Genomic DNA, 25,718 nt, shown 5'->3' with positions numbered 1-25,718 from the left:
GAATAAACCAGGTTGGAAGAGACCTTCAAGATCATCGCATCCAACCCATCAACCAATCCAACACCACCTAAACAACTAACCCATTGCACCAAGCACCCCATCAAGTCTCCTCCTGAAAACCTCCAATGACAGCAACTCCACCACCTCCCCAGGCAGCCCATTCCAATGGGCAATCACTCTCTCTGTATAGAACTTCTTCCTAACATCCAACCTAAACCTCCTCTGTTGCAGCCTGAGACTGTGTCCTCTTGTTCTGGTACTGGCTGCCTGGGAGAAGAGACCAACATCCATCTGTCTACAACCTCCCTTCAGGTAGTTGTAGAGAGCGATAAGGTCACCCCTGAGCCTCCTTTTCTCCAGGCTAAGCAACCCCAGCTCCCTCGGTCTCTCCTCATGGGGCTTGTGTTCCAAACTCCTTACCAACCTCATTGCCCTTCTCTGGACACATTCCAGCAAGTCAACATCCTTCCTAAACTGAGTGGCCCAGAACTGGACACAGTACTCGAGGTGCGGCCTAACCAGTGCAGTGTATAGGGGGAGAATGACCTCCCTGTGCCTGCTGGCCACACTGTTCCTGATGCAGGTCTTCAAATTACCAGTGCTCTACTACTGATCTAAGTATTGCCTTCTGATTTCTTTAGTGGTGCTATTGTAATTGGAAACTAATAAAAATAGTCTTGCGTAAGTGAGGGGAGGACATGCAAACACTGGACCATACCAACCTCTCAAGAAGGAGCAGGAAACCTGCAGAGGCACTTTATATGGTTAAACAGCTGCTTATTTGAAATACTTTTTTGAAAAAAAAAATTAATTTTTTTTAGTTTTATGATTTTTTTTAAACAATTGAGTTTCATATTGATTACTGCATTATGCTGAAATGCCTTATCAAGAAACCAAGAGTGAACAGTTTTACTGCTTGCAGTTTGCCCTGTTCAATCAAAAATAAGTTAAAAAAAAAGTGAAGTGAAATGTATGGTTCCCACTTCAGCTATTCACTGTTGTGGTGGGTTAATGCCCATTCTGAAAAGAAACAAAACAGGGTGGAGGGCTTGCGGGGGCTTTGCACTCCCTGCAGGGCATTTTCCCCCCTGGAAAACTTGAGTCTGTTCCACTCCCCCCTCCCTGCCCAGCTAGGGTATAAAAAGCAGGACTTTGCAGTCATTAGGCCTCCTTTCGGCTCCTGCCTCTCCTGGATGAGAGCTGCTGTGGCTGCCTTCCTGCTCTTCTGCCACGTGGTTGGGCCTGATCATCCTCCCTGCTGCCTCCGTGCCTCTTCAGAGAGAGAGAGACTGGTTTTGTATTCTTGCCCACCCCCCCCCCCAATCTATCCTTGTTCCTTGCCCTTGTGAACCTTACCTGTTATTGTTACATATATATTGTTTAAAGAAAACTCTTTACCTCTCTACTTCCAGGCCAACTCCAAATTATTGCTCGGTGGATTTGCTCCTTCCCTTTCCTTTTTTTACCCCTCTCTGTTGGGAGGGAGGAGGGAGGAGCAGGGGAGAGATTCTCAGCCTTGCCCCCATCTGAGCTCTTAACTCCCAGTTAAGGCTCAAACCAATACAACTGTAAAGCCAGCTTCTGTTTTTTGAGAGGTTTCACTGCAAAAGTATCTATTGCAACTGATCTTCAGAAGGGTAAAATGTTTATTTTCATGACAGATCACATATTACTGGCAGACTGCATATTATGTGCAAAGTATTACACTAAAACAAAGGTTCTTATGGTTTGGATATTCCTCAAGGAAAAGGGTGTAATTACTTGGCTAGTTGGAGTTAATGCTTAATTTATTTGCTTTACAAGGCATAATGCAGTGATGAGAATACTTTCTTAAAGAGCAGGAGCAGATGTAGTAACTTAAAGCTTCTTATGTCTTTCTCTTCAACATAATGGCACTTTCCTGCATAGGAATGAAATCTCTCAGTGTTCTGTGACAGCTTCTCCAGCAGATTTGTCATTGTCCTTCCTTGCCACTTATTTCTTCAGATATTTTCTATCTGCTGTAGGTCTGTACTAATTAATAGAACTACAAGGACTGAAAAATTAACTAAGGGCATTATCAGGACAGGTGTACCAATAGCATAAGCCTCAACTCTGAGATACTGAGAAGATAACCCATTGTGTTCAGCTACTCTGCATTATCTAATCAGTAAGCCTCTGGCAGGCAGGTGAGAAGTCACTTCTGTCTATATAAGAGCTCTGTGTTTCCAGGTAGGATAGAGAAGATCTGAGCATTGCCAGGAAGGTAAGGACAGAGATTTAGTAATAATGTTAATTAATATGATTGATACTAAACAAGTTTCTGACCTGAGAAATTCCAAAGGAGTTGTTTATAGATATAGGAAGATTGAATTTGTTCTTCACTGTCCAAACAGGGGAGGGTGTATGTGCATACAGTCCCTTCATTATGATCAAGAGAACAGTGATTTGCTGGCCTGGACCCTTAATGAGACAAGTCTTTTCCATATGTTTTATATTATGGATTATAGGTAGTGATACTAGTAAGGTAGTGAATCACATAGCTAATAGAAGGAAATGTAAAAGAAAAGCTTTATACTGGGAATTGTTCTAGTTGGTTAATCATGTACTATTATGTTTTATACATAAAAGAGCATGCATCGTATTACTGTACTTAATTTATTTCAATTGCAGATGATAATCAATCAGAAGAGAGCAAACACAAAACACTTGGGACAGAAATTAATTTATTTTAACCTGTAAAATTTTTTGCCTTGTTTTTCCGGCTAACGTCCCCTATCATGTAGATGCCTTGATATTCTACTCTCATTGCTGCCCTCTTCAGCAGCTCCAGAGTGGCATATGATGTGTTTCCTTGTTTAGTTTTTGGAGTCCAGTGCTTGTTGTCTAAAAATGACTACTCTGCTGACACTGATAGAACTTTATCCTAACAGTAAAGTTCCATCAGAAGTGTGCCACCTCTTACCTTTTTAGATGAGATGTGTTCGTTTTCTGATGAGGGAAGCAAGCAGGGGTTGAATGCTGCAGCATGACACAAAATAAAAATATAGTTAGATTAACACTGAGCCATAATACATGGGCTGTGAGAACAGGTGCAATTCTGACATTCTTGAGAATAAGTAACAAAGGCAGAAAGCTTTGCTCGTACTGAAAGACAAACGTCAGTTTGCTGTCTTCTGGTATAACATGCACAGATAGCTGGAATAGAGCAAAAAAATCTGCTTGTGCTGATACAGTGATATGAACAATTGCTGGCAGTGGGAGAGTGCTGAAATGTACTACATTTCGTAAGTGTATTGGTTTAAACTGACTGGCCTCACTGGTAGGGAGGCAGGAGAGGAACCCTCCCACCCCCAGTGGCCCAGAGCAGCAGGGCAATCTGGACTGTATATTCCACACCATGCTGAACATCATTCTCTCACTCCGTGACTGGAAAGGGGTTGGCCAGGGCTCACGGGAATTACAACATATTCTATAGTTTGTAAAGTTTCCTGTTGCAGGTTTTTTGTGTCTCTTCCCCAGTTTCTGGGCTGGGGTTTGTCTCATTTTGTTTCTGGTTTCATTTTACATTTGTGATGGGATTCTGTCTAGTCGGTACCTTTTCTACTTTTCTTTTCTGTCCCTACAATAGAGTAGCAAATTGTCCTTATCTCAACTAACAACTCTGACTCTCAGACCCTTTTTTCCCCTCTCCCCCATGAGGGAGGAGGTGAGGGGAAGGGGAAAGGCTTGTGAGAGTGGGCTGTGTTAACCCAGGACAATAAGCAAAGATTTGTTTTGAGCAAATAATGACATTTCTATCAACAAAAAAAAGAACACTTTCCTTTTCCAGGGTCAGAACCATTGGAACTAAATTCATTGTCCATTACTGTCAAAGCTTCTGTTAAGCCAGCGGTAGTACCCAATCATAGGTTACATCCCAGAGCACCAGCTATGGCAATGAATTCTTGTTCTAGTCATCATTCTTATCCTGTCTAATGGAGCCTAAAATGAGACAGCTGTTTTCACTCTGGTGGAGCTATGTTAGCATTTGTACATGGCATTGATGAAATAGGTGGACTTTCAGTGCAATAGGTGGACTTTCAGTGCAGGAGGAGGTGAGTGTCTTGAGCTGTCATTGCAAACAATAGATTGTATCTTTTGTTGGTTTATTTTATTGTTTTTTGTGTGTGATATAGTAAGAATGTTATATTTACATCAAAATCTAATTTTAGGGTAAGATGGTGAAAGGAATGGGGGGTGCCATGGACCTGGTATCTAGTGCACAGACTAAAGTGGTTGTCACCATGGAGCACTCAGCCAAGGTAAGGCTCTGATTCTTCTGTCTAATAAGTGTTTTGTGTTGTACCAAAAAAACATACAAGAAGAAGAGGAAGAAGAAAAAGAACATCTTAAATTCATTCTGTGAAAATTTGACAGTTTTGCTGTTAGTTGTGGAAGTCTATTAGAAGCTAGCCTAATATGCTTTCTTTCCTCTTTCCACCAAGGGAAAAAATGAAATTCTAATTTAAAGTTTAAAAGCTGTACACAGTTTTTAGCTCATGCAAATTTAATCAGAGTATCAAGTGCCAGACCTATGGTAGGTGGCTACCCCAGAGGTGTTTCTTTTTGCCTTTGAAAAATGAAGCTCCCTATGGTTAAATACTTGTTGGTATGGAAATATAAGTTGTTAGTCAAATCGGTACTGACAGCTTCGTAGAACAGATCTTTTTTTGGCTGCTTGTTGTGGTCTAGATCCAGCCAACTGCTGGGCCCCATGCATCCATTCATCAAGAGAGCAGTCTTTTGTCCTTTTCAAAGCCCAGTGTGCCATTGAGTCAAAAGGAACATCTGCATGCACTGTGACACTCTTCTGTGTCTACAGGCATTTTTGTATAGGGTCATTTTTTTCACCTTATTCCCCAAGTAAATAATAAATATATTGTTAGATGCCAGAGTCTCCTGCAAATCAACTGCAGTCAAGATGTGATGAATGGAAATACAGTGGAAGGCATATACAGTAATTTCAGTGGACATGGTCAGTGCAGGTGGCCTCTGCAGTCAGTTTTGTCTGTTTTGTCATCTTGTGAAAGATCTTTTAATACTTTTCAAGTTTTTTAGTGTAATGGCAATGGCTTGTTAAACATTTAAATAAGTTTTCTAAGAGTTTAAAAGTGCATTCTGCTTTATGTACACATGTTGCAGTATTTAAACAGCAATAGGCTGTGTCTTTGAAGTGCAGGCAAAATATAAGGTACAGCTAATTGTGAGGGTGAAATTAGTCTTAATACTCAAAGAATTAACTTTTAGAACTCTGATATGCAGTATATTACAAATAGAACTAAATATGTTCTCCCCCAAATTAATTACATTTTTTATTACTTAGATCTTTGCATGTGATGAAAAACAAAAGATGCAGAAGAAAGGTGATAGAACATGAAATGAGTTTTGAAGAATGTTCTTTAGCTTAAGATACACCATTTATGAAAAGTAACATAGACATACACAAAATGGAGAAGTTGACTGCAGAATGGCTAGTCCCTGCCTAAGAAAAGAAGAAAGGGTAGTCAACTGAAATTAGCAACACATGTTTTAAAACAAGGAACATTTTTTTACAGCTAGATAATGAAGTTGTGGATGATTGGCAGGTTGATGCAGTAGCTCCAAGAATTAAGGCTATATGAGAGGGACTGTTTTAAAGTTCATCAGTGACAATTAAATGCTATTGTCTAGAAGCAGTCTGAGCTCAGGAAATCTGTACATCACAGCAAGTCAGGAAACAGGAGGTTCACCAAATTTTTGCTCCATATACTTAGGTTGCAATGAGACATGTGGCAAATCGACCTTAAGTCTAATTTGTTGTAGAATATCTTAATTATTTTTTTTTTCCTGAAACACATTAATGTTTTATGTATCTACACAACAGTCTTTCTCTATCTGAACAAAGCCCACAGTAACTCATGTAGTCCCATTTTGATTCCTGTTCTGAAAGACGTCTTCAATGCTAACATGCTACAATAATCTTCAGCTTGAGTGTTTTGATAAACTGGAATGTGCCAGTTCTCAGGGTTACAGAAGCCACTCAGGTGTCACTTCTGCAAGTCCATGCATTTCAGTCTCAAGTGGTTATCAAGAAGAGACATTTTTATTTTGTATGGCTGCAAATTATACCTGATGTTTTATTGGACATATTGCAAATATCACAGATTAATGACAGCCATGGTTCATGGCAAGGTCCTCAAGATGAACAAGATACAAGCAGATCAGTTGAAAGTAACACTGTTGGGAGTCATTATTTTCATTGAGTGAGTGAGTTTCATCAGAATATTTATGCTGATACCAGATGTGGATCTTGCCAGTATTGGAACTGGAATGAAGACATAGTTCTTCATAGAAAAAAATAAATTCAGAAGCACACGGATTGTTCATTTTGTTGTCACTCAGGAATCAAACTGGATGAGAAATGGTTCTTGAGTTTATATTAATCTGTAAGGCAAACTGATGATTGTGAACTTCAAAAAATACTGCATTCGGGTGGTTAAATAAGATATGTCTAAGACATACAGCTCTGAGAGTTCTGAAATGCCTAGTTGAAAATTAATAATTAGAGAAAAAAGTAAAAGTCTGTGATATGAGAAAAATGTGCACTTAATGCTACCTCTGTAAAACACCTCCAAATGCTGACTAAAAATGCAGTGATCTGTCTGGTTTATATCCATTGAGAGCACTTGCAGCGTACATTCATTTAGCAGGATCTAAAGCTATTTGTGAACTCCTATTTTAGAAAATTTAAGGAAAAAAGGAATAAAAAAGAGAGGAAGGGAAAAAAAAACCCAAAACAACCAAAATCATCACCCAAACCTTATCTGCCCAACTTTTTATTGGAAGCTAAGTTTTCTCTTAGGTAATATTTTTCTCAGGATTTAGAGTAGCTAACACTTGATGCTCCAGAAAAGGATGTAAGTTAAAGTAAATTCTGGGTTTTTTATATATATACATCCTTTACCACAGTACTCTTTTCTACAATATTTGCATGCTTTCTAAGTCAGAGGTGATGTAACATCTGTTTGGCATTGGAAGATGAGCATATTGCACTCATCTCTTTAAGTCTGATTCAGTGTGGGTAAAGAAGCTGGATTTGCTATTTTCAGAGCATGACTATGCGCTTGATCCCTGAGGATCTGAAATACCTGTGTGTATGACTGACCCTGCTCATACTGTTGGTGATAAAGTGTAAGAGAAATATCATGCGTGAAATGTCTTTCCCTAATTTTTGTCCTTCATGTGTCATCAGTGAGGTCCCATGTATATCTTATGCTCACGTTGCCACATGGAAGACAAACTATGAAGCAGAAGTGTGAAGAACTCAAACTCAGGAGCCCACTCAGTGGCACACTGAAATCTCTTATTAGTCACCTTCCGATGTGTGGAATTTCAGTACTTACTGCCCCAAATCACCAGAGCTGTAATATGCAATAGCAGTGAACTCGAAGAGTGTTCTGGGTACCTTGAACAGAATAGAATAGAATAGAATAGAATAGAATAGAATAGGCCAGGTTGGAAGAGACCTTCAAGATCATTGTGTCCAACCTATCATCCAACCCCACCTAATCAACTAAACCATGCAACCAAGCATCCTGTCAAGCCTCGCCCTGAAGACCCTCAGTGACGGCAACCCCACCACCTCCTCAGGCAGCCCATTCCAATGGGCAATCACTCTCTCTGTGTAAAACTTCCTCCTAACCTCCAGCCTAAACCTCCCCTGACACAGCCTGAGACTGTGTTCTCTTGTTCTGGTACTGGTTGCCTGGGAGAAGAGACCAACCTCTGCCTCACTACAACCCCCCTTCAGGTAGTTGTAGAGAGCAATAAGGTCACCCCTGAGTCTCCTCTTCTCCAGGCTAAGCAACCCCAGCTCCCTCAATCTCTCCTCATAGGGCTTGTGCTCCAAGCCCCTCACCAACCTTGCCCTTCTCTGGACACGCTCCAGCAAGTGAAACTGAGTGGCTGCAGCTTTGCGTTTCACATACATATTTAAATTTTGAGTAAGTTGTTTTTGAAAATTAATGTTTCTCTGTATATTGTTAAACACAGGGCAATGTCCATAAAATCTTGGAAAAGTGCAGTTTACCACTTACTGGGAAACAATGTGTCAACCGCATCATTACAGAGAAGGTAAAGTACTTTTCTTGAATCCTTATCAATATTTCCTCCCCCTTCCCTAAGCAGGGACTCACTCAGTAAAAGTAATGAAGCTTAGTAAAAATTAAAGATGTATTCAGTGTCTGTTGCCAATGAAGTTCTAAGCTTCCCTTGGAGTTCACTTCCAGAAGTCAGGGGGCTCATCTTTTTACTTCTAAATCCTTCATCATTGTCATCAAGCATGCTGGACCCTACAAGGAGATAGCTTCAGAACAAAGGTGCCACATATGAGAAATATGCAAAGTGTGTATCTCCTTATTTTTCCCAAAGTATGCCTGAAAATTTGCTGTGTGAGATACAAATCCTCAACTACAGCTGTAATCACAGCTTGTTTGTTTTTCTTTCCAAGAGCAACCACTGGGTAGCACATGTATGTCACATGATTGACATCTTCCTTGGTGTGTACTACAGAGGCTTTCAGAGAAACACAACCTGTAGCTGGTCTTTACTTCTTTTCTCTTCACTTAAGTCCATTTGTGAAGCAATTGACTGTCCAGTGCAAGTACATGTGACCATCTTATATTGCTGCTGCTCAAAGTACATTAGTGGATTTTTCAGCAAAGGATAAGTGACTTAAGGTTTTTGCTGTAATCATACTCCTTTTATTATCAGTGTTCATATTTTAAAGGGCTTTGAATAGTTCCTCTGTGAACCATCTGTTATACTAAGTAGAATGCATCAAAGGCACTGCTGTAGAATTTGCTTTCTCCCAGTGGTATATTTGCTACTGTAATGTAAAGATTTTTTTTTTCTCCACAAAGTAAGAGAACATAAATGAAAATGTGGAAATTTTTCTAGTCTTCTACTGACTGGCCACAGACACAGGAAAATAAGAATGAAAAGGAGTAATGGAAAATAACAGACAGAAATTTATCTGTCACCACTTGACAAATCTGTTTGCTTTACCCAGAATCACAGGATATGAGGGGTTGGAAGGGACCTTGAATCATCATTGAGTCCATCCCTACTGCCAGAACAGGATCACCTAGAGCAGGTCACACAGGAACACACCCAGGCAGGTTTTGAATGTCTCCATAACCTCTCTGGGCAGCCTGTTCCAGTGTTCTGTCACCCTCCCAGTGAAAAAGATTTTCCTTATGTTTATGTGAAACCTCTTATGCTCCAGCTTGTATTCATTGACCCTTGTCCTGTCACTGGACATCACTGAACAGAGCCTGGCTCTGTCCTCTCAACACTGTCTGTCACTTATTTATAAACATTAATGAGGTCATTCCTTGTGGTAGGTTGAAGTTTCCCCCCCAGCATTAAACACCTCTTCTTCAAGCTAAAGAGACCCACCTCCCTCAGCCTTTGATGACACAAATGCTGGTGACAGTAAGCTGGGAGGGAATGTTGGTCTGCTGGAGGGTGGGAAGGGTCTACAGAAGAGCCTGGACAGGCTGGATTGATGGGCCAAGAAAGGCTACATGATACTCAACAAGGCCAAGTGTCAAGTCCTCCATGTGGTTCACAACAACCCTATAGTCTTGGGGAAGATTGGCTGAAAAGCTGCCCAGTAGAAGATGTGGGGTGTTGACTGACAGCCAGCGGAATGTGAGCCAGCAGTGTGCCCACGTAGCTGAGAAGGCAAACATCATCCTGGCCTGTATCAGGAATAGTGTGGTCAGCAGAGTAACAGGGAAGCGATTGTCACCCTATGCTCAGAACTGGTGAGGCTACAGATTGAGTACTCTGTTCAGTTTTGGAGATTGAGATCCTGGAGCTGGTCCAGAAAAGGGCAACAAAGCTGGCGAAGGGCCTGGAGAATGAGTCTTCTGAGAAGCCACCATTAAAGTGCAGATAATTTCATAGGTGTTTTTATTTTATGTGCTTGTGAGCCTTGGAAGTGGAAAGCATTCTTTATGAAGACATTAGAACAGTCTTTGCTCCTTTGCCACTTCCACCCAGGGTGTCTATTAAAAATGCAGTAAGAAATGTTGCCTTTCATCTCTTGCTTCTGAAAATACCAAAATTTGCACTGGGTGTGCAGTAACTGTGGAGAAATTTGTAATCTGACAAAGCTGGCCAGCCATTCTGTACCTCTGTACTGGCTTAAAATGAAATAGAGGAGGAAGACATTACCTTTTCCTGTTTTCCTTCAGGATCTCTTGGTGAGTATTGGTATGCAGCAAACAGTGTCTTGGCTCTTTCCTTCGAACTGCTCAGGTCTGACCAGATGGGAACTGGAGGCATAGTCCTCATTTCATACAGTGAAGAACAGTTGTAAATGGCACATACTCTTTCAGGTACAAATAAATTTAGCAGAAATTAGTCAGGAAAGTAAAAACTGAAACTAACTGATAATGGCATCTTTTGTTGCTTCAGCGCCCCATCTTCCACAATATTACTAGCAACATATTCATTTTGTGCTTTGATACCAATGAATTAATTGTCTGCTATATGCACCTGATAGGCTGTGTTTGATGTGGACAAGAAGAAGGGATTGACCCTTGTGGAAATCTGGGAAGGGCTGACAGTGGATGATATCAAGAAAAGTACTGGCTGTGACTTCACGGTAAGTCATTTTACAGACCAATATAGTTAATCTGGGGTCACAACAAATATTCTCCACAAATACTCATCACATGAAGACTTACAGATGTGTTAAGTTCCTTCCTTGTAGGAGAGGACTGAGTAGATTGGCACATTGGTACTTAACAATGAAAAAAGGAAGGACATTTAGGGCTAATCTAGTGTGATTATATTGGAAGCCTTAGAAATTAGGGAAAATGAAGAGAAATGACTAAGAGTAAAAGGGAAATGTGTAAAGGGAACTTGTGTGGTGCTTCGAAGAGCAGACCAGATTGTAATCTGAGAAATGGATGAATATTTGTTTTTCTGCTGTACAAATTAGTTTACCTAACTCCCTCTTCCAAACCTAAAAATTCTATGATTCTAAGTTTCAATCTTTAAGTGATGTTGTGAGTCTTCTCAACAGGAGTTGACTACATATGTCCACTCTGGGCTACCAGTGCCAATTAAATGTTCTGCTGTTGATATCTCTTGTTTTTCTCTCTATTGTTTTGTACGAAGAATATGCAATAATTGAGAAAGCCACTGCCTTTTGGCATTCACATTCATTCTTAAGCCTCACTTAATGCTAACATAAAACTGACTTGTTAATTGAAAACTGTAGCACACTGGATTGTAACTAATTGCATATGTGTGTTTAACAACATACAGTGTTGTCATGACCTTCTCATACAGAATCACAGAATTACCAAGGTTGGAAGACACCTTAAAGATCATCAAGTCCAACCTGTCACCACAGACCTCATGACTAGATCGTGGCACCAAGTGCCACGTCCAAACCCCTCTTGAACACCTCCAGGGACGGTGACTCCACCACCCCCCCGGGCAGCCCATTCCAATGACAAATGACTCGCTCAGTGAAGAACTTTCTCCTCACTTCGAGCCTAAACTTCCCCTGGCACAGCTTGAGACTGTGTCCTCTTGTTCTGGTGCTGCTTGCCTGGGAGAAGAGACCAACTCCCTCCTGGCTACAACCTCCCTTCAGGTAGTTGTAGAGAGCAATAAGGTCTCCCCTGAGCCTCCTCTTCCCCAGGCTAAACAATCCCAGCTCCCTCAGCCTCTCCTCACAGGGCTTGTGCTCGAGGCCTCTCCCCAGCCTCATTGCCCTTCTCTGGACACGTTCAAGTGTCTCAATGTCCTTCTTAAACTGAGGAGCCCAGAACTGGACACAGGACACAAGGTGTGGCCTAACCAGTGCTGAGCACAGGGCACAATGACTTCCCTGCTCCTGCTGGCCACACTATTCTTGATGCAGGCCAGGATGCCATTTGCCTTCATGGCCACCTGGGCACACTGCTGGCATATGTTAGGGATTTTTTTTCTTCTTTATCATAAAGTCTTTTAGGCAGGTAGCCCAACTTTGGTGAGAACACTTCGGTATGGCACTGTACAAATTGTGCTGTAAAAATAATTTGGGAATATCTGGAAGTGAAGTGCAATACTCTTACCCTTTGCAGAGCTCCATGGAAAGGCTTGGGCAAAAAATTGAAAAGTTGCAAAACAGCTAGTATATGAAATTTTTTTTATTAAGGCTTTGAGCATACTATTGGCATTATGTAAAACTTTTTGAACAATGAGCCTGTGGAATTTCATTCATTTTCTGTGAACATGAGAAAGCATTTCCAGTAGCTGAATATAAAATTGCTTTCTTTTTCTTGTGGGGTTTAAAATATTTCCAATAAATAACTTTTAAAAATACATTTGTTTATCTGACAAAAATTGTTCAGTTAGTGAAGACAAGTGATCTGCAACTGTGGAGCATAGAAAACTGCTATAAAATCAATTTGCTCCATTATTAGTTTTCCATGTAACATTTTATAGTAGGCATTTTTGTCTTTTAATTTGCAGTGGAAGCAACTTTCCATATTCAGCAATTCTCTGTGCAAATATATATACACATACATGTGTGTATCTATATATGTGTGTGTGTGTATACATATATATGTATATATGTGTATATACATATATATATGTATATACATATATATGTGTGTATATATATATGTATACATAGATATATACATATATCTATGTATACATATATATATATATATATATATTCATTCATCTTCTAACTGTAATTAAGAAAAAATTACACATTTTAAAACTTTTTATTACTTCCAGGGCTTCTTTTTCTTTGGCTGATCCAAAATGGAAATATAAAAATGGCTGCATAGATTTGAATCTCTTGTGGTCAGTCACTTTGTTTCATCCTTACATATTTAACTAGGAGATTAACTTCATGATGAATTTGAAGGGCACATGTTTAGTAATCATTTAAATACACTGAAACTATGGGGAAGGATTTTTGCTGTGAGAAGACATCAGTCCAGACATGCTTGTTCGGAAGGAGATGGTTTCTTTTTCATTCAGGTGACCAATATGTATACAGCTGAGAATGTGGTACCCAAAGTGAAGTCCAACAGCCTGTGATCAAGGCAATGAAAACAAGAGCAACCAAAGAGTTCTGATAAAGAAGAAATTAATTTCAAATTACAGACTATGATATTAAGCATTGCAGCATCAAAGTGGGATATCACAGGGCAATAAAGGACCAAATAAGGACTGACACTGCTCACTGTTTCTTAGTGCTTTCCTGTAAATGTTGCAAAGCAGCAGTATAAATTTTGACTCATTAGGACAGCTGAAAGTTAGCAATTGGTGAGAGATAATGCAAGAATTCATTGTGAGGGTCTCCATGATCTGCTTCACTGGGATCAGGAAGGGACACTTATGGGCACCATTCCCTAGTTCTTCTGACAGCAAACTCTAGTTTGGCTTGTAGTCTGGAATTTGGAAAGGTCATAGAGAAAAAGGAGAGGTGCCTGAGGATTTGAGGAAAGCCAGTGTTGTGCTAGTCTTCAAAGAGAGAAAGAGGGAGAACCCAGGAAACAACAGACCGATCAATAACTTCCGGAGAGAGTCCAACATAGGCCTACAAAAATGATGAGAGGACTGGAAAAATGAAGTCTTAGGAGAAGATGCTGAGAGGCCTGGGACTGTTCAGCCTGGAAAAGAGGACTGAGAGCAGATCTTATCAGTGTATATCAATATCTAAAGGGTGAGTGTCAAAGACAAAGGGGTTGGACTTTTTCAAGTGGTGCCCAATCATAGGGTAAGGGGCAATGGGCACAAACTAAAGCAAAGAAATTCACCAGAAAAGCTTATTTCCTTCGAACTGGAATGGGCTGCTCAGAGATATCCTGAAGTCTCCTTCTCTGGAGACTTTCAAAACCTGCCTGGTCATGTTCCTGTTCAGCCTGCTCAAGATGAACCTGCTTTAGCAGGGGCATTGGATTATACAATCCCCAGACGTCCCTTCTGACCCCTACCATTCTGTGATTCTGTTTTTATGGCTGCTGCAGTCATGCATGAAATCATGAGCAGCACTAAAGGAGCTGTGGGTATGAAAATGTGGATGCTGCTTGTTTTATGCACTTCCATGTATTTGTCTTGAAAACATGTGACTAGAATAGAATAGAATAGAATAGAATTAACCAGGTTGTAAAAGTCCTATGCTTGCAAAGCGGTGCTTCCTTGCTAAGCACGTACCTCTGCCGATGTATGCCTGGGGGTCAGCATTCCCTGCTGATTGTTACATTCAAAAGCACCTGAAATCGCCATAGCACTGCAGCTAGAAGTATGAGCTGCAGTTACTTGTTTATTAAAGCTGTGGCATAGAGGAGCACTGGCTCTTCCTCCCTTTCCTTCCTCTTTTTCTTTCTTTCCTCCCTTCTCTACCACCCTCCACCCCCCCCACCCCCCCACCCCTTCCTAAGGAATGTTTCTAGACCACAGTGACCCTATTCTCCTCTCACTGAAATCCTTACCAAGTCTTACACTGGTATCTGTGTCAGCAAGACTCGGTCACTGTTGTATAATATTAGACCTTTGATGAACTGATTTCAATATACAGTGAATGCCTACAGCTCCTTCACTTTGCTTTGGAGTTCAAGAAATAGAGGTTTGGGCACTGCAACAAGCATTTGTTAAGAAAGCAGCATCCTCAGTTCTTTTCTCCACATTTAAAGACCACTCCTCAGGCTTCCTTGCAAGAGTAAGAGTTGTGCTTGTGATTATTTATGTTCTCCGAATGAGACGTCTTGTTCCTGGGTACATTGTCAACAGGAACTTGAGTGATACTCTGTTGCTACCACAGGTTTTGCCTCCTATGTTTTGCTAGTTTGAAACACAACTATCAGGTGGGAAATGACCCTTTTCTAACAGCTTTTTTCAATGGATACAGAGAATGATCTGAAGTAACCATACATATCTCTCTGTTCCTTGCAAGTAACATCTTGTGGGATAGCTGTACTTTATATGTAACTGTCTCTCCCCATGCAGACTGCTTTAGGAGAGGAGAACTTTAGAAAGCTGTAAACCTATATGGCTTTCATTGAGACGCATCTGTCTGTACACTCCCATTTTCATAGCCTGCATACTTACTTGGAAAACATCTCCTAAAGGACATTTGCAACCACAAAATGTCAAAGAAAATGTTATTTAGAGTCAACAGTCTTCATTATAGACTGGCATCATATCAAAAATAAACAGTTTGTCCTTGATTTTACTGTGCTGTGAAGACAAAGTGTTGGCTTAAATCAGATTTGCTGTAGCCTAGCATATAGATCACCTTGGCAGTTAATCTGTTTGAGCTTGTACTGGCTTATGCCATTGATGAAACCATGAGAGAACAGACTGAGGAACATACTTCTGTAGATATATTTCATTATAAAAATAATCAGGGTAAGTCTGTCTGGGTAAAACAGCCCCTTCCCCTCCTTTTTTCATTTTTTGTTGTTCATTTGGTTTGGTTTGGTTTTGGGCTTGGTTTCACTGGGGGTTTTTGGTTGTTGGTTTTGGTTTAGTTTGGTTTGGATTGATTTTGCTTTATTTTCTTAATGTAAAAGCTTAGTTTTACAAAATTATCTTAAGAGAGAACATTCTGTTTAGGAAAAGCCTGTGCCAAGGAAACACTACATTGTTGAAGAGCAACTGGCTAGTGACGGTCCAGGTTCAAGCCAATGGGTACAAAATAATAGAGGATAGAGTTTTATTTTCTAGAAGTCCATTATCCTTTAAGGCTGTTGCAGGATTGAGTTCATTTTCAAATGGATGTTGTGGTTTTTTTCCAATCAGAAAGTCCCTTTAGAAACAGATTTTTCAGCAAAAGCTGATGTTGAAATGGTTTTTCCCTTTTATCTGCAATTTCAAATAATTAGGAGTTAATAAGGGATAGGCAGCTTCTGCTTTAACAAAAATGCTAATGCTGGTTGTCATTTGGTGATTTTTTTTCAACTTGTGGGATTTTGTTTTGGTTTTTGTTATTTGGTTCATTTTGAGGGACTATTTTTATATTTTTGATCAGTAAGTTGCTTTTACCTGACAGGAGCTGTTAAGACTAAGCATCATCCAGAATCAGGCTTTGAAAGAACTGCTTGCTATAAAGAAACATAATGAAATAAGCAGAGAGATGTTTGTGTAGCTGAAAAGGGTAGTTTGGTTTGGGGATTCAGAGAGTTGCCAAGGCTGAACTGCAGGTTGTCCCTGAGGCTGTGTCCCCTCTTGCCACGTGAGGCTGTACAGAGGGCTGCCCAAGCCAGCTGCTCCCAATAAATCTACCTGTTCAGCATTAGCAAAGTATTTTGGAGCTTCCAAGATAAGCTGTAAGTGAAATAATATTAAGAATGTGTTGTTTATGAGCTGATGTTAGGAAGTAGCAATTCTGCAGCTATGTACTGTAAAATAGTCTTCATTAAGCATGTTCAGTCCTCGCAAAGTGCTGTGCTTTTAGCACAGAATGTTACCAAACTGACTGACTCCACTAGGACTTTAATCAGTGGACTCAAGAGGCTTTCTGCATTTCAGACTTGATTACTCCTTTTTTTTTTTTTTCCCCATCACAAACCATCACTTTTGTTACATTATCATTTTTCTGTTTGTATAATTACATTTTATTGAAAGCAAACAGTTGTATTTGGGTCCAGTTCTGAGAAGTGCTGGAGCCTTGCCATCTTTGTTACCTTCATCAGGCATTGTGGCATTTCAACACTCAAGGGGAATGAGACCCTTTCTGAAGTGGATAGTGGCACACACAAATGACAGCTGGTAGCATCAGATGTGTAGATATTACATTTAATGCAATATGCTCATTGAAATGTAAACACTTGAGGTTTTGATGGCACCGAAGTCTACAACAGCAGCAAAACAATCAGTTCTTCCTGTAACTGCCTTTTGTCATTATTTGCAGAATACAGATTTTAATGATGCTATCATCTTTCTCCAGTTTTCACCTTTCCTTCAGTAGAACCATACCTGGGTGAGGCAGAAACAGACCCAAATCAAGCAAGACACATAGGCCCTTGGAGTCAGAAATATTGAAACATTTCTGGAACTAGCCTAGGAATGTGGTTCATTCAGGAACTTACTCCAACTTCTCTACATTTCTACCTCTTACATCTATTTATTGTCCTAGTTCACACACAACTTTGAAAAAAAAAATCAATAAAAAATTTCATCCAGTGAAAATGTTACATTACCATTTGATACAGTAAACACATTCTTCATGAACTAAGCTTTCCTTGATGGCTATTCTCTTAAGGTTATAAATGATATGTAGTTGATGAGGGAGGGATAACATAGAGATCCAACTGGTACAGGAAATAAAGCCCCGCACCTCTAAAGAAAGAGGCTTTAATGCTTGGAAAGGCCCATATGTATCATTCCTTCATGAATGAGTCTATTCAGTAACATTAAGAAAAAACGGTGGGGTAAGGAGGTAGAAGAAATGTCATGTTTCAGGGAAGCACATTAATCATCTAGGAGTGAGATTATCTGTAAAACTTTTTTTTCATTCTGAACAAGTGAGATCACATGAGTTATTTTTGATCTTCACCCTGGGGCACCTATTTAAACAAGGGCAAGAGCTGGAGATATTTAAAGTAGTTTGCATCTTCTATAGGGGATCTTTTCCACAGAGTATTTGTGTACACCTGTAGTCAGGATTCAACCAAATGTCTCATCTAATTTCCTGTTTAGGCTTAACTGTTGGTTTGGGGATTTTTTGGTCTGATGGATATCATCTATTATCACTAACTGATTTTTATGAGTATGTGCAATTAAAACAATAGAATACAGAAGTGTGTCTTCACACAGAAATGGATGTGAATAGAAAAGGCAAGTCTAAAAAAATGGTGAAATTAGAATATTGAACTGTGTCATTGCCGAACAACTAAAATTAATATGAATGGAAGAAGGCAAGTTAAATAGAGTAAATTGGATACATTTGATTCTATCATCATAAAAAATTAAAATGTATACAAATACTATAGGTGCAGTATGTGTATAGTATACATTATATATCCCCAAAGCTCAGTTGATTGCTTCTGTGCAGACCTGGCACTGGTAGACAGCATTTTGTCTCCTGATGAGTGGGAAGGAAAAGGCAATTGGCCATTGAGCAAAGAAGGAAAATCGTAAATGTTAAGACTCATCGGCATGCTTGTTTTGATACTGCAGTGGCAATTCAATGATGTATTGAAGACAATCTGGTTTGTTACCTCTACATCATTCAGAGTACTGGTGTGTGAATGCAAATGGATTAGAAGGTGATGGCTGAAGTCATTGCTCATCTGCAGCTCTCTCTCCCATTGCTGTTCATGGCAAGTGCAGCCCCACTGTACACAAACCATTTATAGGCGCATGTGTTAACTAACCCATGGCCTATTTCTTCTGTTATGTTTACATGCCACCTTCTACTTTGTATAATTGAGGAGCTGCTTCACTTGAGTTCAGCTATTCCTTCTGCTGGCCTTGGAAGCCATCTGGGAAGATCATGAAGTTAGCAGGGGCAAGTACAGATTCAGCTGTCCAAGTTCAGTCTGTTTGCATTCTTAAATCCATAACACAACTCAAAATAAATGAAGGTGAGAGGTTGGGTAAAAGCACCTCACATACCTTGGATCCTGCATCAGAAAACGTAGTTGTGGGTGTGTTTATCTCTGAAATACTGTAAATGTATCAGTTTAATTAAATGCAGTGGCTCTAATCTTCATTGACATGTTGCTAATAGAGGTGGAAGTGAATAGTGGATTCATTGATATATCTGTATACCAACTGTTATGTTTTTTTCCTTCTTCTTTACTAGGTTTCTCCAAAACTAATACCAATGAGGCAGATTTAAACATGAAATGCAGACTGGGCTCAACTTGCCAGAAGGCTTGTTTCCAAATGGGAGCTCAGTGAAAAGAAATCAATGATTGTTTCTCAATTAATTTTTTGTTGTTGTTGTTTGGTTTTTGATTTTTCTTGAAAGGCTTTTGTAAGTAGTTTCCAGATAGTTAAACTCAACCTATAAGCTTGAATTGTATTTTATTTGCATAACATTACCGATTTTAATGGAAGGCTGAATTTATTCTCTAAATTTTGAATAGTGTTGTACTAAAATGTAAATGAACAGTGTTTTATAAAAATGCCTTGTAGTTTCTCTGCTAAATACTACAATTTTTGCACAGTTTCAGAAAATGACCATGCAAAACTTATGATTGCCTCTGCTTTTTCTGTTGTCATTAAACTTACAAATTATTCCATTGATTTGTAACTACAGCACTTACCATATCCATTCTCCTGTAAAGGTATGGGGATTTTTTCATACAGCAAATGTACATAGCTTTAAAGACATCAGGAGTATGGACTTCCCTTTTTTCTGAACCCTTTAGGGAGACTGATGAAACTAAACAGTGGAAATAACTGGGTCCTTAGGCCTGAATGTATCTGCTGTTTCCATGGTGTATGTGTCCTGGCAGTAACAAGGCTACACTCCCAAAGTTCAACTCTGACCCCTTCTATAACAGGGATCTTACTTTCCCTGTTACTAATTACAAAGTGACGGCTGGTTTTGGGAATAGGTGATATGACAGACTAGATCTCACATCCCAGATCTTCACAGGATATCTTAGTTATGCCAAGCATGAACTGACTGGAAATCTACATTAACTAAATAACAGTGTTCTCTCAAAGTATGGTGGTTTTTGTTATTCAAATAAGTATGAACACTTAAAGTTCTTCAATTACAAAAATTTGGGATGTAATGTTTGACATCAGGACTGAAGCAAATTAAGTGACTGAAAGTATGCAAAATACAGATGCCTAAATAAATATATGTAGGTGACTATCATACATGTAATAAGTGTTGGGATGTGATATAGAAAAGCATTCTAATGCTAGATGGATGAAGTATTCACTATAGTCAGTGTGTGTTGTGTAAGGAATGTAACACATCTCTGGGGAGTTAGAAATGAAAATCCTGTGGAATTTAGCTGCTTTACTAGCCTTTGTACTGCGTTTTTTCCGTTCTGAAATAAGGAGTCCTTCTTGTTCATGGGACAGTTCCAAGATTTGTCTTGATCCACACATAGGTGTTACAGCAGTAAAACTGTTTTGATTAGAGAGATTATTTTGTTTAACTGCACTTACTCCAAACAAGTCTTTGATGACCTCTTGTCTATAGAAAAACAGGTTATCCTTCTTCCCACAAAGGAATAAACTATATGCCTTTGAACAAAAGTATTCACATTATCCTAAACTGTATGACTTGAACTCATGGGGGTTAATGGGTGGTAGGCTGTGTTGTAGCCTGATCATATAGGCAAGACCCATGGGAAAGCACTGACTTCATGTTTAAACATACACAAGTGATTTTATGAGAGGTGATTCGAATGCCAGACTTCAAATTATGCTGATCAAAATGCTCTAGAGTATCTTAATCTAGGAGTAGAGTAAATTAGTTTTTATGTAGCTTTAGTTTACACCTGTTTTCTCTGTTTAGAAGTATTTCCTGTGTTAGTCACTAATTCCAAACAAGTAACCTTCTTAAAGTTTAGCTATTTTTCTTGCTGTGGATGTGGACTGAAATTCTGCTCACACTGGCTTGGCAGATTAAAAGTATCTTTAAAAACAAAAGATGAGAATTTTAGCTCAGTATGAAACTGTTCTGATGTTGGAAAGAGCAGCCCAGAGGCCTCTTCCCCAATTCATAAGACACCTCTGTGACAATTTGGACCCTTGTGGTGCTGTACACAGCAAAACGTGTCTATTTTTGCTTTCAGGGCCAAGGATGCTATGATCTCTCAAGGTATCTTGTTCATTGTCACTTAAAGATCTCATAGAGAGAACCCAGAACGGATGCTGGTTTTAGGGGAGGAGTATAAGAACTGCTATGAAAGGGAAGGGAGTCACTATAAACTTGACTACAGGGAAAAAAGAAATATCTGGGAAATAAACGTAGAAATAAAATGTCAGTCTATTACAGTTACCTATGCTACATTAGTTGTAGGACTGATTAGTTAATTACAGCAAACTTTTGTTCATATACCTAAAGTATGGAAGTACCTGAGGGCAGCTTCAGGTGTATATTGCTGCCACCATAGAACTATGCTTTGCTGGCATACGCACAGAAGCCATAGTTATCAATATATGGCTAAAAAGAGACTAATGACCCATTAATGTCTGGAAGTTCAGAACCTTGGTTTCTGAAGCAAAGAATCAGGAGTCAAGAACTCCTGAGTTTCAGCTTCTGTGGTTCTCCACTTACTGCCTTGAGACGTGTCACCCATGCTCTCTGCCTTGTCTCTGGTTGCTGGAAAAGGAGATGTTTTTCATCCTACCTCACAGGGATGTTGTGAGGAATAACCAGCTAAAGTCTGTGCAGTGGGTTATTTTTTCTGTTCAGCTTGGGGATCGATCACACTTGATTAAGAGTGTGGAAGAGTACTTGAAGACTGTTGCACATGCTAGATATTGGGGTTCTGAGTCTTCTCTTATTTGTATCCATGTTAGTGCAAGAGAGCAAAAGTCAACATGATGCTGAAAACTGAGGAATAAAGGAGAAAAGGGTCTCTGTACACAACAGTGATGCAAATATCTGTATGTCACACTTGAACTTCTTTATCTTGAGGACATTATCATTGTAGTAGAATGTTGGTATTGTTATGAAAATGTCATATGTCCACACAAGCCAAATGCAACAATCTGTGATTCCACTTTTTTAATTGATTTGTAAAGTAGGATTAGAAATTAAAGCATTCCTAAGTATGTCCCTCTCTGTGGACTCAAGTGTGGTTCTGAGCAGTAGTTGTGATGACTGAAATTACAGGGATGAAAGCCTCTAGGTTTTTCTTTGGTGGTTGATATTCATGAAGGTTTATTAGGAAATCACTGAGATCATCCCCTACATTTCACAAGACATGGACAGCTGATACTCTTTGTCCTGAAGAAGATGATGACTCTACTACATTAGCACATTTGTACTTACTTCATTTTGTGTTTTATTCACTTTTGTCACTGGAAAAGCAAAAGACTGAATTATTAGTAGAAAATGTAGCTGTACTGTAATCTCTGAAAACTAAATGTCAAAGCCTATGATTTTGCAAGCAATCAGTAAAATAAAGATTGAAAATTCCAGGTTTCATATATTGTTACTGGGTTTTATGGTGTTCTGTTCTGCCAATAGGGGCAGAAAAGGGTTAGCTTGTGTTCACCTTAACGGGACCAGAATGTCACACCTCAGTACACATAAAAACCTCAAGATTTTGGCTGAAGGTGGAGGGATTTCATAAACAGAAATAGTCTTAAAACTCAGCTATCAGCTGGGTTCTCTGTGTTATCTCTTCAGATGTCTGTGTATTTACAAGAAAAAACTACGCTCTACGATGGAATGCAATGAATATGTACAAAATATACAGTATTAACAATATTATACAGATATTTACAATTAGAAAATAGCATGGAAACCCCCCCTGTATCCCCTCTGGGTTCCCAGAGAAACAGAGAAGCTGCTCCATGTCCCCCTTCCCCCTCCCCCCACCTTTCCTTTCTTTTTAGTTAAAAGGAAGGGATGTTAGGAAAAAAAAAAGCAGTGTTAGTGTTCTTTTCTTTTCTCAAGGCCAACCAGAAGCGATTATTTGTCTCCCTGAGCAAAGCAGAGCAGCCAAGACCACAGGAGAAAAGAAGGAATAGAAATGGAAGTGAAATGTGAAAGATGTTACGGAACACCTGCCTGATGAATCTGTTTAGAATAATCTTGTTTTCCTTTTTACACCCAATAGTGAATTATTTATATTTTTCTACTTTTGTGCTCAAAATCTGCAGATAATTTAAAAGGCATAGCCTAAAACTGCCACATGGGTCAAATGTTATTATCACATTCACTTTTGTAATGACTTGGTTTTCAATGAACCCAAAGACTACATATGCTTCCATATGTGTTACCAGGTCATGATTAATTGTTTCGTAGTATCAACTTCTCTTCTGTATCAGTGGAAAGCAGGTAGATAAATGTGAAGAAAAATGTTTCAGCTCATAAAGAAACCTCGATGATTTGCCCAGAAATGAAACTCTTCAGTAATTTATGTGTGGTCAAAATCCAACAGTCTGTCACCTCAATGAAGGGGGGTACAAGGTAGGTGCAAAAACTACGCAGATAATGTACCAGTCTTGCAGCTCTAAAACCCACTCATACAAATGCTCAAGGTGAAGTTTGACGAGAGGAGAAAGAAACCAGTTGGTTCCAGGCATATCTGAGCAGTATCTTGTGTATCTTCTGTTACTTCTCTTACAATATCCTGTCACTTCTTTGATGCATTGCAGCATTCTGAGTCCCTTTTCTGCACATACCTGCTGCGGTAGTTTGGCCCACCAGCATTAACAAAAGCTTGGCTCACTCAGTCAGGAAAGCAAATGGAAGCTATATTTACAAGCAATAACTACACTCTACAATGGAATGCAATGAAAATGAACAAATATACAGTATTTACAATGTTATACAGGTATTTAAAGGCAGAAAACAGCATGGAAACCCCCCTGAATGGGGGAAACTGCCCCGCTTATCCCCTAACTATCCCCCCCCCCCCCTTTCTTCTAATTAGAAGAAAAGAGAAAGAGACTTTAGAGAATACTGTTAGCTCAGAAAAACGTCATTAGTCATGTTAGTGTTATCTCAAGGTTAGCAGATAAGGTCCTTCTCCAGTAAAGCAGGGCAAAAACAGAGAGAGAAAGGAATGAATGAAAAAGCATGTGAAATTGTTAGCATACATCCCACACATCTGACCAATGAAATTTAGAATAGATAGAATAGAATAGAATAGAATAGAATAGAATAGAATAGAATAGAATAGAATAGAATAGAATAGAATAGAATAGACCAGGTTGGAAGAGACGTCCAAGATCACCTCGTCCAATCCATCAACCAATCTAACCCACCTAAACAACTAACCCATGGCACCAAGCCATCCTCAAGTCTCCTGAACAGCCCCAATGATGGTGACTCCACCACCTCCCCAGGCAGCCCATTCCAATGGGCAATCACTCTCTCTGTATAGAACTTTTTCCTAACCTTCAGCCTAAACCTCCCCTGGCACAGCCTGAAACTGTGCCCTCTTTTTCTGATGCTGGTTGCCTGGGAGAAGAGACCAGCCCCTGCCTGTCTACAACCTCCCTTCAGGTAGTTGTAGAGAGCAGTAAGGTCACCCCTGAGTCTCCTCCAGGCTAAGCAACCCCAGCTCCCTCAGCCTCTCCTCGTAGGGCTTCTGTTCCAAACCCCTCACCAACTTTGTTGCCCTTCTCTGGACTCATTCCAGCAAGTCAACCTCCTTCCTAAACTGAGGGGCCCAGAACTGGACACAGTACTCGAGGTGCGGCCTAACCAGTGCAGTGTACAGGGGCAGAATGACCTCCCTGCTCCTGCTGGCCACACTGTTCCTGATGCAGGCCAGGATGCCATTGGCCCTCTTGGCTGCCTGGGCACACTGCAGGCTCATGTTCAGCCTACCATCAAGCAGTACCCCCACTGATCCCTGGGGCACACCACTAGTGACTGGCCGCCAGCTGGATGTGGTACCATTCACCACCACTCTCTGGGCTTGGCCCTCCAGACAGTTCCTAACCCAACACAGAGTGCTCCTGTCCAAGCCATGGGCTGACAGCTTGGCGAGGAGTTTGCTGTGGGGGACGGTGTCAAAGGCCTTGCTGAGGTCCAGGTAGACTACATCCACAGCCCTCCCCACATCCACCAGGCGGGTCACCTGATCATAGAAGGAGGTCAGGTTGGTGAGGCAGGACCTACCCTTCCTAAATCCATGCTGGCTGGGCCTGATCCCTTGGCCATCCTGTAAGTGCTGTGTGATTGCACTCAGGATGACCTGTTCCATAATATTTCCTGGCACTGAGCTCAGGCTGACAGGTCTGGAATTCCCTGCATCCTCCATCCAGCCCTTCTTGTGGATGGGCATCATATTGGCCAGCTTCCAGTCATCTGGGACCTCTCCAGTGAGCCAGGACTGGTGGTAAATGATGGAGAGCGGCTTGGCCAGCTCATCTGCCAGCTCTCTCAGCACCCTAGGATGGATCCCATCCGATCCCATGGACTTGTGGGGATCCAAGCAGCTGAGGAGATCTCTAACTCCCCCCTCCTGGAACAGAAGGAAACTACGCAGCTCCCTGGCTCCTTCTGCCAGCTCTGCAGGCCAGCTGTCTGGAAGACGTTCTGTCCTGCTAGTAAAAATTGAGGCCAGGAAGGTGTTAGGTACCTCTTCCTTTTCCTCATCCTTTGTTACAAAGATGTTCCCTTCTGTGTCAACAACCATGTTGTTTAGAATAATCTCGTTTTCCTTTTTACATCCAAATGTGAATTGTTTGTACTTCTTCACTCTTCTGCTCAAAAATCTGCAGCTAACTTTTACAGGCATAGCCTAAAACCACCACACCAATTCACTGCTATAGACCACGTTCTTATCTCTGAATATACCTACAGTGCAGTATGTGTGGCAGCTTTTAACAGAATGACTTCGGAAGAAATGCTGCATGGAGGGGGCAGGGGTAAAGAAATGTCTTTCTTGAATGTATTTACATCACATCAGACTTTGAAGCTCCAGCGAAGGTAAAGGTAGGAATTGTGTCTGTGGTGAAGAAACTTGCTGTGCCTGGTTCACATGTATGTACATATTTAGAAGTGAGAGCACGGAAGACATTTT

At 40.3% G+C, this 25,718-nt stretch overlaps 1 protein-coding gene across 1 annotated transcript in view; it reads left to right on the top strand.

Moving 5' to 3' along the window:
• The window catches only part of OXCT1 (3-oxoacid CoA-transferase 1), a 109,244-nt gene extending 89,376 nt beyond the window's left edge, over positions 1-19,868 (top strand). Inside the window, exons 14-17 of the mRNA XM_054178046.1 lie at positions 4,194-4,283; positions 8,053-8,133; positions 10,574-10,675; positions 18,839-19,868. Coding sequence (XP_054034021.1) covers positions 4,194-4,283; positions 8,053-8,133; positions 10,574-10,675; positions 18,839-18,874 — 309 coding nt within the window. The 3' untranslated portion in view covers positions 18,875-19,868. The remainder of the gene's footprint in view (positions 1-4,193; positions 4,284-8,052; positions 8,134-10,573; positions 10,676-18,838) is intronic.
• Positions 19,869-25,718: the final 5,850 nt, after the last annotated feature.

This window comes from Dryobates pubescens, chromosome Z (assembly GCF_014839835.1).
Source record: "Dryobates pubescens isolate bDryPub1 chromosome Z, bDryPub1.pri, whole genome shotgun sequence".
Classification (NCBI taxonomy): domain Eukaryota; kingdom Metazoa; phylum Chordata; class Aves; order Piciformes; family Picidae; genus Dryobates; species Dryobates pubescens.
The sequence above is the reverse complement of the archived record's forward strand: the minus strand, read 5'-3'. Positions and strand labels throughout refer to the sequence as shown.